This window comes from Ictidomys tridecemlineatus, chromosome 14 (genome assembly GCF_052094955.1).
Source record: "Ictidomys tridecemlineatus isolate mIctTri1 chromosome 14, mIctTri1.hap1, whole genome shotgun sequence".
Taxonomy (NCBI): Eukaryota; Metazoa; Chordata; class Mammalia; order Rodentia; family Sciuridae; genus Ictidomys; species Ictidomys tridecemlineatus.
The window spans coordinates 63530096-63544699 of record NC_135490.1 but is presented as its reverse complement, the minus strand read 5'-3'; the positions used below and the strand labels follow the sequence as shown (position 1 = coordinate 63544699).

Here is a 14604-nt window from a genome sequence, read left to right as displayed (position 1 = left end):
ATTTTTCCTCTGAAAATGTGCCACTCCACTGCTGCTTAATAAAAACGGCTTGCTGATCAGCTCAGTAACTGACTTGCTTAACAAGACTCTTAAAGTGCAAGAAATAAGATCAAGAATCAATACATATCAAACTTTTTAGTTTGATACCATAAAGTTTCTTCAGAGCAAAAAGTCAGGGCTGATATAGCTCAGTTGGTAGAGTGTTTGCCTTGGATACACAAGGCCCTGGGTTCAATCCCCAGCACCACAAAAAGGGGGGGGGGGCAAGAGTGTAAAGAGAGGCCTAGAGGATGGGAGAAAATTGTTACCAACCACAACTTGGATACGACATTAATTTACAGGACATACAAAGAACTTAAAACGCTTAACACCCAAAATCCCAAATGACCCAATAAATAAATGGGCAAAGAAACAAAACAGACACTTCTCAACAAATACATGAAAAAATATTCAACATCTGTAGCAATCAGAGAAATGCAAATTAAAACTACACTGAGAGCTGGGATTGTGGCTCAGGAGCAGAGTGCTTACCTCACACATATGAGGCAGGCACTAGGTTTGATCCTCAGCATCACACAAAAATAAATAAATAAATAAAATGAAGGTATGTGTTCATCTATAACTAAAAAAAATTTTAAAAAACAACTACACTGAGATTCCAGCTCACTCCAATCAGAATGTCAATTATCAAGAATACAAGTAACAATGAATTTTGATGAGGATGTGGGGAAAGGAGAACACTCCTACATTGCTGGTGAGACTGAAAATTGGTATAACCACTCTGGAAAACAGTATGGAGATTTCTCAGAAAACTTGGAATGGAACCATCATATGGCCCAGCTATTGCATTCCTTGGTAGATCCAGTGTTTAAGAATCTGTAGAATTTTCATCTGGGGGTCTGAAATTATACTTTTTAGAGATTTGAGATTCCCATTTCTCAATGTGGTAAATATACATAATGCAATATTACTAGGCCATAAATAAGAATGAAATTATGGCATATACTGGTAAATGGACAGAATGGGAGAGTATCAATGCTGAGTGACAATAAGCCAATCCCCCCAAAAAACAAAGGTTGAATGTTCTCTCTGATATGTAGATGCTTATCCACAACAAAGGAGTGGGGAATAGAAGTTCAATGGATTAGACAAATGGGGAATAAAGGGAAAGGAGGAGGAAAAGGAACAGGAAAGGCAGTGGAATAAATCTAACAAAACTTTCCCATGTACATATATGAATACACCACAGTGAATCTCAATAGCATGTACATCCATATCCATTATCATAATTAGAATAAGATATACAACATGTTTGTATAAAAATGTCAAAATAGACTCTACTGTCCTGTATATATAAAAAGAACAATTAAAATTTTAAAAAAATACAAATAAAGATAAGTGCTTTTTAGGATGTTGGTAGAAAAATAAACTTAGACATTGTTGGTGGTTGCAAATTAGTACAACCTCTTTGGAAAGCAGTACAAATATTCTCAAAAGACTAGAAATAGAGCCACCATATCCCATAGTGGGATATCACCCAGCTATCCCACTCCTTGGTATTCATCCAAAAAACTAAAATCAACATACTCTAGTAATACATGCATTACAATGCTTATAGCAGCACAATTCACAATATTCAAGTTATTGAACTAGCATAGATGCTCATTAACAGATGAATGGATAAAGAAAAGGTAATATATACACATACATACACACACAATGGATTTCTACTCAGTCATAAAGAAGAATGAAATTATGTCATTTTCTGGTAAACAGAACTGGAGGATTTCATGCTCAGTGTAATAAGCCAGACTCAGAGAGTCAGGATTGAATATTTTCTGTCATATAACAAAGTTAGAGAGTAAAAAGAAATAAACCCCGTGGCCAGGCATAGTGGTGCACACCTATAATCCCAGCAGCTTGAGAGGCTGAGGCAGGAGGATCACGAGTTCAAAGCCAGTCTCAGCAACTTAGAAAATCCCTAAGCAACTCAGTGAGACCCTATCTCTAAGAAAATATATTTTTTTAAGGGGCTGGGGATGTATCTCAGTGGCTAAGCACCCTGGGTTCAATCCACAGTACCACACAAAAGCCAGGGTCGGGGAGGGGGGGACCCCATGAAAAATAGAAGGGAGATCTAGCGAGTAAAAGCAGAGCCCAAGGGGGAGGGAGGAGCAGAGAGAAAAGGGATGAAGGGGAATTGTGCTATGTGCATGTATGGATATACAGCAATTCATTCACATTTTATGTATAAATATAATTTTAAACAAATACATAGAAGGAAAGCTGGTTGAGTAGAGACAAAGATCCAGAGAGGGTGCAAAGGAGGGAAAGAGGAAGTATTTGGGATTGTAATAAACTATGTTATATGCATTAATGAACATGTCACAATGAGTCTCACCATTATGTATAACTATAATGCACTTATAAAAGAAATAATTTCCCCATCCTTACAATCAGACTTTAACTGATTGCTTTATTAACTATACTACGAAAGGAGTTATTCTAAGGTAAAATTTCCCATTGTGGTTTTGAACTGGTTTTCCTTACAGTTCTATCTTTTTTATATGATACATGAATACCCATTATCTTGGTATAATGAACTTCTTATCATTATTAAATAGCCCTCTTTACCTCTGGTAGAGCTTTGTACATTAGCAAAAAATATCATCCAATATTCATATAACTGCATGACCTCTTTGGGATAATATTTGCATTTTCCATCCTTTCATCTTCATTTTATATGTCTCTCTTTGAAAAAATAATAGTTGCATTATTTTGTTATTTTTGTCTTTTAATTCCTAAACCACTTGCATATGTCCTCCAATATATTTGAGTTTAAGGCTCCCATTAAGTTTGTATCTTTAATTTATCCTCCCTATTTAATATTTGTTTTTCTCTCCTTGTTTCATTACTTTATATTGATTTTTTTGTGACTCTACTTTTTTCTCTAGTAGTTTGTAACTTAAAAACTTTCTTTCCTTCGAGATAAAAAGCATTTACCATTAACTTACATAAATCTAATATTGTGTAATACTTTCATACTGCTTCCAGGAAAAGCCAGGCACTTTGTTAATATCTTTACTTCTATCCTGGATAATTCAAGAAAACATAGATCACTGTAACTCCACTTACATCCTTATCATTTATATGAATTTGCTATCAGGTATTTTAATTCTTTATCCATAAAAAGCATCATTGTTTTTCTGTGTAGTAGGTGTTAATTTATAATTCATATATATAAACTACTCATCTTGCTATTTATTCCTTCCAAAATTTCTGACCATTCATCAAGATTTATTTTCCTCTGCCTTCAGTAGCAGAGTGCTTGCCTCACACATATGAGGCACTGGGTTTGATCCTCAGCACCACATAAAAATAAATAAATAAAATAAAAGTATTGCGTCCATCTACAACTAAAAAAAATATTTAAAAAAAAACTACACTGAGATTCCATTTCACTCCAACCAGAATGGAAATTATCTGAAAGATATTCTTGAATATCATTCAAGAATTTTTTAGTGCAGTTGTGCTAGTGGCAAAACAATTTTTTTGTTTGTTGAGAATATCTTTATTTTGCTTTTATTCATGAAGTATACCTTGGCCATATATTAAAATCTAAGTTGGCAATTATTTCTTTCAGCCTATTGAAGACACAGTTATGCCACCTTGAATTTTTTGCTTTTGTTTTAAAGTCAGCTGTTTCTCTGTCATTCTTATGAAGACAATATAATGTTTTCCTTGTTGGTTTTCAGCGTTTTTCATTGTCTTGATATCTTACAGTTTCACTATTTAATATCAAGAAGTATAATTCTTTAAATTAGTCTTGCTTGGAATTCATCACATTTCTTGAATCCACAAATTGTCTTTCCTCACTTTTGGAAAATTTCCAGCCAAATTCTTATTAAGTATTACCTCTGAGAATATAAAAAATCCTTCATTTTTGTTATATAAACTGAACTGAAAATTCTACTCACTACTTTGTTGTGCATTTTTGAAACATATATCAAAGAATTGTATTAATCATGACTTGAGTTTAAGGTCTCAAAACAACTTAAATCTGTTTCAGCAAATACAAACACACACACACACACACACACACACACATACACATACACTAATGATACTATATATATCCATCTCTCAGTCCCCTGTGTTGTTTTTAGTATCAGGCAGATTCTCTCAGTGTGGTTCAGATCTGACCATAATCATCCTCAGGCTTCATTCTCATACTTAACAATCCCAAGGAAAACAGGGGGATTTGTCCTATAATTATAGCACAAGTGCCAGGGCTGACTCTCATTGGCCTGGTGTCCAAAGGCTGTAAGCAGTATGGAGACTCGTACCAATAGAAAAAGGAAGAATACTAGCAAAATAGGCTATTATATTCTGTTTTGTTTCATAACAATTTCCTTAGATCATCTAGCTTCCTTTAATTTCTGTGGTCTTCTTAATTTCTTTTTCAATTCAGGATATTGCCTCATCATTTCCTAGTATCCATGTTTTTTTACATTTTATTGAATAAAGAATTCAGCACTATCTAAAATGTACTTGCCTACTGCATTGAGTATTTTTCAAAAGTATGTTTCTTTCATTTTGAGGGCTACATTCCTTAATCCAAGAGAAGGAAATGACTTAAGTGTCCATGCACTTATGAGTAGATTTTTTAAAAAGTGGTCCACATACAGAATGGATTATAATTCAATCATTAAAAAGAATGAAATCCTGCCATTTGTGACATGGATGGTACTGAAGATCACTGTTAAGAGAAACAAGTCAGGCATGGAAAAGCAAGTACCACTTGATCTATCTCTGTGGAATTAAAATGTAGATGTCATAGAAATTAAGAATAGAGTGTTCGTCAGCAGAAACTAGGAGAGTGGTAAGAAGGGAGGGGTGGGGAAAGGTTATAAGTGGGTGCTGAGTCACAAATAGGAGCAAGAAGTTCTGGTATGCTTGGCAGTAGTATGACTATAGATAAAAATAATGTGCTTTATATTTCAAAAAACTAGAAGACAGGATTTGAATTTTTTGCTATAAAGAATGATAAATGTTTGAGGAGACTGATTTCTTTGCATTGTCATGAACATTACACAATACAAGCATGTATCAGAATAACACATGGTTTTCCATAAACATGTAGAATTTTTACTTATATGCATCAGCTTAAAGAGTACATTTAAACTTAAATTTTAATACATTTACTTATCTTTGGACAGAATTATTTTCAAGACTTCTAGTGTATTCAAAAGAGGGTGAATGAAAGGATTCTTCTTTCATTAACTTATTTTGCTTAGTTTCTTTTTAGATCTCAATGTGAGAGTTTAGATGTACTCCTCACTAAGAAAGAATTCTGCTACTTTGTAAGCAATAGCACCCATTTCCACAACTGGCCCTCTAAAGGGCTTAGCCTCCTCTTTTCCTGGGTCGCACACAGTTCTTTGAATGAATCCTTGTCCTCTGGGGTCTGCACATTAAGGTACACTCTGCCACTTCAGAAAGAAATCTACCTACTCACTCTTCTTATGTCCCAGTTCAGAAAGCTTCAAACTCTATTTGGCCTCCCTCCATGTAATGCTATTGCCATATAAAGGTGGACTTTCCATGGCCTTGGTTAGTACCATTAGAGCTACCTTGCTCCATGCATCCACCTAGGCCACAGTTTATCATAAATGACAGTGATACACAGTAACCAAGAAGCCTTAAGAGGAATTTCTATAACATAACAATATAAGAACTAAATAAAGGGTTGGAGTTGTGGCTCAGTGGTAGAGCGCCTGCCTAGTATGCTTGAAGCACTAGGTTCAATCCCCAGCACCATATAAAAAATAAATAAATACAATAAAATAAAGGTTCTGTGTCCATCTACAACTAAAAGGAAAAGAGAGAGAAGAAGAACTAAATAAAGTGGGTTATATGAATTAAATGAAAAAAAAAGTTGGAAGATAAAAAAAAGGTAATGTATGATTTCAGAGAAATTTTTAGTTTAATTAAATATTAGGATATTCACAAGGAAAGCATATTGGCTATGACTGTACAACAAGTTAATAACATTAATTTTAAAAAATAAATTAAATAGAAGTAATAACTGTCTTGAAAATGCTAATAAAAAGTACATGACTCACTTCTTTTTCACCTGTAACAATGTTATAGACCACTGGCTGTTTTTCTGTACTTCTGTCATTTTTGTTAAAAACTGGAAGTTCATTGTTTCCATCCCCTAATTTATAAAGAACATGCTGAAAGTCCATGGCAGATTCCAAAGGCTCAATTGCAAAGGAAACATTTTCAAACTGCAGTATTCCTCTGTAAAATCAAGGATAAGATTTTAAGTGTTTTTAATCAAATGTGTATTATGCAACTGACAAAATCCCAAAGGAAAAATAACAAAGATATAGAATGTTTTGAGTCCAGTGTTTTCTTCCAAACTCATGATATGATTCTGAAGAGACAGTGATTTCCCTAATCCACAAAACCAATTCCCATTTTATTTTTATAGTTATAAAGTCAGCAGAATTTACCTAATCAGTTGCTAGAATTACAATATTACAGTGATCAACCCTGTTTTCCATGTCACTGACTAATTAAATCAATAATAAATAGAAATCTTGATGAATTTCTCATCTAGCAAGGCTTTTGAAAAACATAATTACACAGCTTTAATAACAATTATATGATGGTCAATTTTCTTAAAATATAAGTACTTATGAAATAACATAATTTACATAATATAATTTTATATAATAAAAATCTGAATAAGAAATCAAAAGTGAGATTCTAAAGAGTAAACAATTTGTGTAACTATCTTTCCCTGAATACAGGTAACAGTTCACATCACTACTCCATTAAAAGAAAAAATTTAGGTTTAAATTTTATGTTCCATGTAAGAAGCACTGAAAAACATGTGTGAAAACAAGGATCCTAAACTATAAAAGGAAGGTGGATAATTTCCTGACACAATGAAAATCTCTCTAAGCAGGAAAGAAGAAACACAATGATTCTAAGAGAGAGAGTGGTATTATTAGGGGAAAAAAAGACTATGAACATTATATTAATAATTATTTATATAAACACTCAAGATGATTTCCTTGAGAAAAAGTAATCTTTGTTTAACTTTATTTGTCTTTATAACTCCAAACACTAGGATACACAGTAGGCATCATAAATATCCTCTTTTCTCAAAAAATTAGCCATCCTAAACTTGGTTCTCCAACTTACTTTATGAAAGTACATTGAGGTGTCATTTCTCTAGTTAAGAACAAAATAAGAAAAGGGAAGGTGCTGGAGGATGAGATTAATCAAATTATGTTATGTGCATGTATAAATATGGCATAATCAATCCCAATATAATGTATAATCACAATGCACCAATAAAATACAAATTAAAAAAGAAAAAGAGAGTGAGGAGTCTAGGGAATCCAAACCTACAAGGAAATTAGAAATATCTCTGGTCACTGAGGAACATGACAAAAAATGATGTTAACAGGGGTCCACTTAATGCTTTGAGTCCAAACCTTGCCACTTGGCTGTAAGTAGCTTATAAAACTGTGGTATATACGTGTATTAAGAATTGTAATGAAAAAAAGTACATGTTTAAAGGCAAGAAAAAAAAAAGAATAGTGTTACCTTAGATTAGGTAGAGGGAAGTGAAAGGAGGGGAAGGCAAGGGATGTGGGGATAAGAAAGACAGTAGAATGAAACAGACATTATTATCCAATGTGTGTATGTGAGGGTATGACCAATGTGATTCTACAATACTCAGAAAATGAGAAATTATATCCCATCTATGTATGACATATCAAAGTGTATAAGTGCATTCTACTGTCATGTATAACAAAATAAATTAAAAAATTAATTAAAAATATAAAATATTAAAAAAAAAACTGACAGTTTTTTTTGTTTTTGTTCCTTCCCTCCTTCCCTTCTCCCCCTCCCTAAAGGTGTCAAGGGATGAGGGGATAGATGGACATTTCTCCCACCCTAGACTAAGCTATAGTGTTCTTCACTACCCAGAAGAATGTCACTGCCAACAAGAATAAAGAAACTCCAAACCTGAGAACGTGAGCAACAGCTCTCTTGATGACATTTATTGAACACTACTTAATTTTATCTGATAATCTTATTTGATAACATTTGGGTCCCAGCTCTGTGTTCCTCTTTTATTTTATTTTTTATTTTTTTAAGGCAACAGACTCTTTATTTAATGTGGTTTAAAATACATCAATATCAAGTCCCTGGCTGTTGTGAATACCAAAAGGAGATTAACTCCCCCCCCAAAAAAAAGCTGTCAGCACAACTTCAGACAAGTCTGGGTGGCCAGGATGGACCATAAGGAAAGCAGTTACAGGAACACAGGCAGCTTCCTCCCTAGGCAGAGTGAGAGGAGCGGGCAAAAGCCTGGCTGTCCCAAGTGATCAACCCTGTGCTGTGCAAGTTGAGGGCCGGAGCAGCAGTTCAGCAGGCTTCAGCCTCCCGGCACAGGGCAGCTCCACTGGCCTCTCAGTCAGTCCTTGGCAGGGCCAACATGGTGGGAATGGAGGAGGCTTAAACATTTGTACACAAAGTGCCTGAGCTTGTTTGTTGTTTGTTTTCCATGAGATTTGTGTTCCTCTTTTAAAAGTCCTGCATTCCCCTGGGGCAGAGAGTCTCCTGTGTTTCTCAGTTGCTAGTAAACCAATAAAATTTCTTTTTCCTTTTTTTTTTTTTTTAATATCCACATTCTACTCTAGGTACCTCCAGTGGAGATCTCCTTATTGGTGAACTTACTTACGCTTGATTTTTAAAAAAATACTATAAATGTTTATACTTAATTCTTTTTTCTTAGAGATGTTTTATTTTATTTATTTTATTCTTTTTTTATTGGTTGTTCAAAACATTACAAAGCTCTTGACATATTTCATACATTAGATTCAAGTGGGTTATGAACTCCTTTTTTCTTTTAAACTGTCTTCCTCGTTATCAGATCAGCAGTGGAGACAACTGAACTTTTAGTGTGAATAAAAGCAGAGAGCGTGTGTTCATAGACTATTACTGAATAACCACAATATAGGAATCCTCCTCTATTTATAAATTTAAAATAAGGAGAATGAATTCACTACAGCCAAATATCATATCTAGGCTTTCTGTAATCAACAACAGAAAATAAATAAATAACCTCAGTCCAAAGCATGTGTTGAGTGTGACAATAGAATTTGGATATCCTTCAATGTATCCTTGATAGTAGCATTGAGTCTAGGAAAGAAAAAAAAGAAAACTGGTTATTTAAGAATTAACATAACTTTCTAATGATTTCCTACCTCTATACTTTATATGTCCTATTACTGGATGGAGACAAGGAAGAGGGTGAACTCTGGGTATGTTGTTTCAAGGACAGAGTCAAAAGAATTTACTGACAGATACAATGGGCAGATGAAAAAAAGGTGTTCATCTGTGATCTGTGTCCAATAACATTTGTGCCTGTTTATCTTACTTTATATTCATTTAAAATATAAATGAATAAATAAGCAAATACAGTCCATGTTCTGGGCAATGTGAAAGGTAGTAACTCAATCTAGTTTGCTTTTAGTTTACCAAGACCTAAAGAAATAATTAACAATTAATCAGTAAACACTTTAAATATATCTCCTGTGAGTCTTGAGAGCTTTCTATATTAGGAAAGCACTTATTCAATGTAAAAAAAAAATTTTTAAATTATAAAACATAAATCTCCTTGATGTTTAAGCACATTATATAAAATTTTCTTCTGGATAACAAATGAATGCTTATTTCTGCATGATATAAGCAAAAATTTATTTTTTTCCTATTCACTTGAAATAACTTATAGCTTAAAATGCTCTTAGAGTTTTATTTCTCAGAATTAAAATCTGGTCACTTGATCTCTATTTGGTTTTCTGGTTTAAAAATAAAAAGGTTTCACTTAACAGTGTCTTCAGTGACAATGCAAGGTAAGTATTAGAGGAAATAAAAAATTGTGCTTGGGGGCTTTTTGTTATGGGATACTGCTTTTGTTTTTGTTTCTGTTTTTTTTTTCTTTTTCCTTAACATTATCAGCTGCAATTTAAATAAAATTTTAAACATTTTAAGGTATTTAGTAGACAGACCAAACAAAATTATATTTGTTTTTATTTTAAAGTGAATGTTTTTCTCTTCAACCAATCTAAAAACAAAATACCTTATGTAGAAATATTTTCATAATATTTTTACTACAAGCTTTCCCGTGTTTTTTATGTCTTAATTTTCCTTGCTACGTTTACTATAGGTTCCATAAGAATTTTACTCTCTTGTAATTGTGCCTCAGACTTTTTGAAAGTCCACCTTCTAAATTGCCCAGATGAAGATCTAGATTCTACATGTTACATTGGTTTATTATTGTGCTCTCTTGTATTTAAAACTTTGGCTGTACTAAGCAAATGCAAGGTTATAAATTTAGCTAATAGGAGTTTACAGACAATTCAGATGATTATGATTTCTTGGTTTAACTGAGCTGTACTAGTTTATCTCATAAGGAAATGATGCTGTAGACAAATGTAAATAAAGTCTGCGAGTCAAGCAAAAAAAATTAAAATAAAAAATAAATAAAACATAAATCTTACCAAAATATCTGAAGAATGAGAACTCACAGATCCTTTATTATGCAAATAGACCATAAAATTATCTGCCAAAAAATATCTGAATATAAAAAAGAGTGAAAGAATGCAAGAAGTTATTCCTTGTGAAACATACAAAGCAACAGTCTGTAAACAAATCCTCAGGTCTAATCCTGCCCACTCTTCACTACAGTTTTATTGGAACATAACCACACCCATTCATTTACATTCTGTCTGAGGCTGTTTTCAGGCTGCAACAGCAGAGTTAAGTAGCTCAGGCAGAGACCATATGGTTCTCAAAAATCAGAATAGTTACTTTATGGATTTTTAGAGAAAAACTTTGTCAACTTTTAACAAAAAGGTAGTATGAAATAATACTACTGTTGAAATACTTAAATTTTATTCAAAGTAATAGATTTACTCCCACCTTAATGGAGTCCTTTTTTAAAAATAAAAAACATGTGCAAGAGGAGGAGGGAAATTTTTTAAGGTATGTATTGGATGTAGGACTAAAGAGTTTTCAGTTCCTTTACTCTAGGTCTTAGTACTATGCATATATACTACTTTGATAATGAAGTGAAAGAGTATTGCATAAAAGTCTTATTATTCTTAGTATTTGGAATAATACTAAGAAAAAATTAGAAATTTCAAATCTAAATTCAATCATTTCTGATTATCATTTCCAGTACTTATTATACCATTTTAGTTTCTTCCCCAACTCATGTTCGCTCCAGCCCAGTGTAACTCAACTACATAAATTAGTTAAGAAGCCTCCACTAAACTAGGTCTCACAGAACTTTTTAATGACTATCTAGTTGTCAAATCAAAAGGCAGTCTAAAGGCAAGTAAAACAACTCTGAAGCATTTCATGCTTGGCTACATTCCCTTAACACCATCTCCTCTTAGGTTTGTTTTCATTTTTTTAGGTTGGGGTATCAGGGATTGAACTCAGCCCTATTTTGTATTTTGTTTAGAGACAGGGTCTCACTGAGTTGCTTAGTGCCTCACTTTTGCTGAGGCTGGCTTTGAACTTGAGTTCCTCCTGTCTCAGCCTCCCAAGCTGCTGGGATTACAGGAGTTTTGTTAGGTTTTAATGATGCTTTCTCTTCTGTCTATATCTCCTTATAAATCACCTCATCTAGATCCTTCCTTTGTCCCTTAAATATTTCCATGGCATTCAAATCTACATTTTTTGACATTCTCACCTTTAAACTTCATCCTCTACTTCTATAGGTTTATCTTGTTCATTGACTGTGTTTACTACTTGTATTAAAAAGATGACTTTGATTATCATAGCTTCTCTAAGTGTGTAGTGTGGTGTCTTCAGCTTTGTTCATTTTTGATCATGATTGCTTTGGTTATTTGGAGTTTTTTGTGGCTCCACATAAATTTTAGAATTTTTTTCTATTTCTGTAAAAAAAATACCATTGGAATTTTGCTATTATAAACAGAACTGATTTCTCAATTTCCTTTCACATAGTTTATTATTACTGTACAGAAGTGCATCCTATTTTTGAAAGTTCATTTTATAACCTGCAACTTACTGAATTTGTGTGTCAGTTTTATAGGATTGTTTTGTTTTGTTTTGGTGAAATCTTAGGATTTTCTATATATAAAATCATGTTGCCTTCAAACAAGGATAATTTAACTCTTGCTCTCCAATTTGGATACCTTCTCTTTCTTTTTCCTAATTGCTCTGACTATAATTTCTAGTGCTATGTTAAACAGAACTGGTAAGAGTGAGCATCCTTGTCTTAATCTTAGAGGGAAATCCTTCAACTATTTACCTTCAAGCATGATTATTAGCAGTGGGTTTTTCAAATTTCGCTTTTATTGTATATGGAGATACATTCCCTCTATACCTAACTTGTTGAATCCTTTTAATCATGAAAGGATTTTGAATCTCATGCTTCTCTCCCAAGTTCTAAACCAAATTAACCATTAACTGAATACTTTCCCTGGGGTGTCCCACTAGCAATTCAAGTCCAGACTCTCCAATAGTGAGCACATATTTTCCCTGACTCAGATCTGTTCCTTTTCTCCCTCTGCTCTGATTATGCAGGTGCTGCTGGTTCTGCCAACTTGCTAAAAAAAAGCAGTCTTCAGGAACTGAATCCCTACTTGTTTCAGTTCCCAATCCCCACTCACAAAGACTACTTTAAATATTAGGACCAAAAATTTAAATGTCACATGCAAGTATTTGCTCATCCAAGACAACTAAAATTTTAATAACAACTATATTTAGTTTTTATACTCAATTTTAACACAAGTGAACAGTTTCATAGAGATTAAATGAAACCTAAAGAATTAAAAAAATTACCTTTTTTTAAGGTGCACAGTATACGGTTTCTGATCTATTGGAATGATGTAAGATACCTGTTCCTAGAAAATCCAGAACAACTGAAGTGAAGATAAATTTAACATAAGAAACAAAATACAATTATATATCAATTAATCCCTCCAAACAATGCTTTAAATGTACTTATTAAATATCTGAGTACATATGATTTAAAATCTGTAACAAAACATCAAAAATTTGTATTTAACCAGGTACAATGGTGCACACTTGTAATCCCAACAGCTCGTGAGGCTGAGGCAAAAGGATTACAAGTTCAAAGTCAGCCTCAGCAAAAGTGAGGTGCTAAGAAACTCAGTGAGACCCTGTATCTAAATAAAATACAAAGGAGCCTGGGGATGTGCCTCAGTGTGGAATGCCCCTGAGTTCAATCCCTGTACAAAAACAAAACAAAACAAAAAAAAAAAACCTGATTTTAGCATAATAAAAACAAAAGACACATTGAGGAAGACAGGATGGAGTTTCCTATGTCATACCTTACCCAACCCCAAGCAACACAGTGTGGAAGGAGATGCCTCCTGCTTGGAAAAGGGAAAGGGAATCAGGCCCAACACAATGAAACCCAGAACCAAGCAGAGCCCTACTACCCATGGCCCCAGGTCAGCACCCTCAGACTGAGCCTGAGGACCTCACCTTAGCCAGGTGGCCATAGGACTGTTTCACCAACCTCAAGAAGCACTCACAGGACCAAAAAAAAAGGTCTCCACTTACTAGTATAGCAGAAAAGTGAGCATAGAAATTTGCCTTGAAACTCAGTGCCAGACCCAGTACAGTGAGATTCATCATCAGGCAGAATCCAAAGGCTCCCATACCCAGGTCAGTACTTACAAACAGAGCCTCTAAGCATGCCAACAATTAGGCAGAAACTGCAGCCCAGGAAGATGGACTCAAGATTCAGCCTGCATTCCTACCAGCTGTGGCGCAGCAAAGACCAAGCTTCAATTTACTAAGGGTTAGGATAGGGAAGTAAGCACAGGATTTTATCTTAGAACTCAGTGCCGGGTCAGTGAGACCCAACACTCAGGAGATGCCAATGCCTCCTACCTCCTACCTCCAGGCGACTGTCCACAAAGTCTTCAGGCCAAACCCAGTACCAGGCAGAAGCCCATGACCCTTGTGGGTAGGACTTCTATTCTGGACAGTATCAACTGTGGCTGATTACAATATTCTCAGGCCATGTTCACACCATAGCAGTAGGCAGCATATAGCACTGTAGGCCTGGTCCTGCCCTTGTGCTATGCTGATCTCAATGGGCTATGGACTCTGTGTGAGACACAACAAGTCTGCAAGACACAGGACTGCCTACCTCAACACTCTTCCAACCAAGCAGGACCACAAAGAGAGAGTGCTCACTTGGAAGCAGAAAAGGTTAAGTAGGCACCAAGTCATTGTACAGAAGCCAAGAGATGGTCCACCCACTGTAAGGCCCAGAGTCAGTCAGAATTCCACAGCATCTGATCATAGGCCACTGACCATTTTAACAAAGTATCTGAGCTCAATTCTTCCCCAAGAAAGGTTTGTGACAAAAGCCTATCCTATTTAGGCACCCCCGCCCCCCGCCATTCATACTGAATCAACTGGAGACTCTCAGCACACCAGGACTCAGGGCATGATCTAGGGATGAAACAGCAGAAGAGACCACAGGATTAGAGAAAACAGGCC

The 14604-nt window shown here is 34.6% G+C and overlaps 1 protein-coding gene across 1 annotated transcript in view; it reads right to left on the bottom strand.

Annotated features, from left to right (window-relative positions):
- Positions 1–14604, bottom strand: part of LOC101959192 (disintegrin and metalloproteinase domain-containing protein 32) — a 131322-nt gene that overhangs the window by 82477 nt on the left and 34241 nt on the right. The window contains exons 3-6 of the mRNA XM_078031249.1: positions 12907–12968; positions 10593–10668; positions 9155–9231; positions 6126–6306 (exon numbers count right to left, since the gene is read on the bottom strand). Of these exons, the coding sequence (XP_077887375.1) occupies positions 6126–6306; positions 9155–9231; positions 10593–10668; positions 12907–12968 (396 nt within the window). The remainder of the gene's footprint in view (positions 1–6125; positions 6307–9154; positions 9232–10592; positions 10669–12906; positions 12969–14604) is intronic.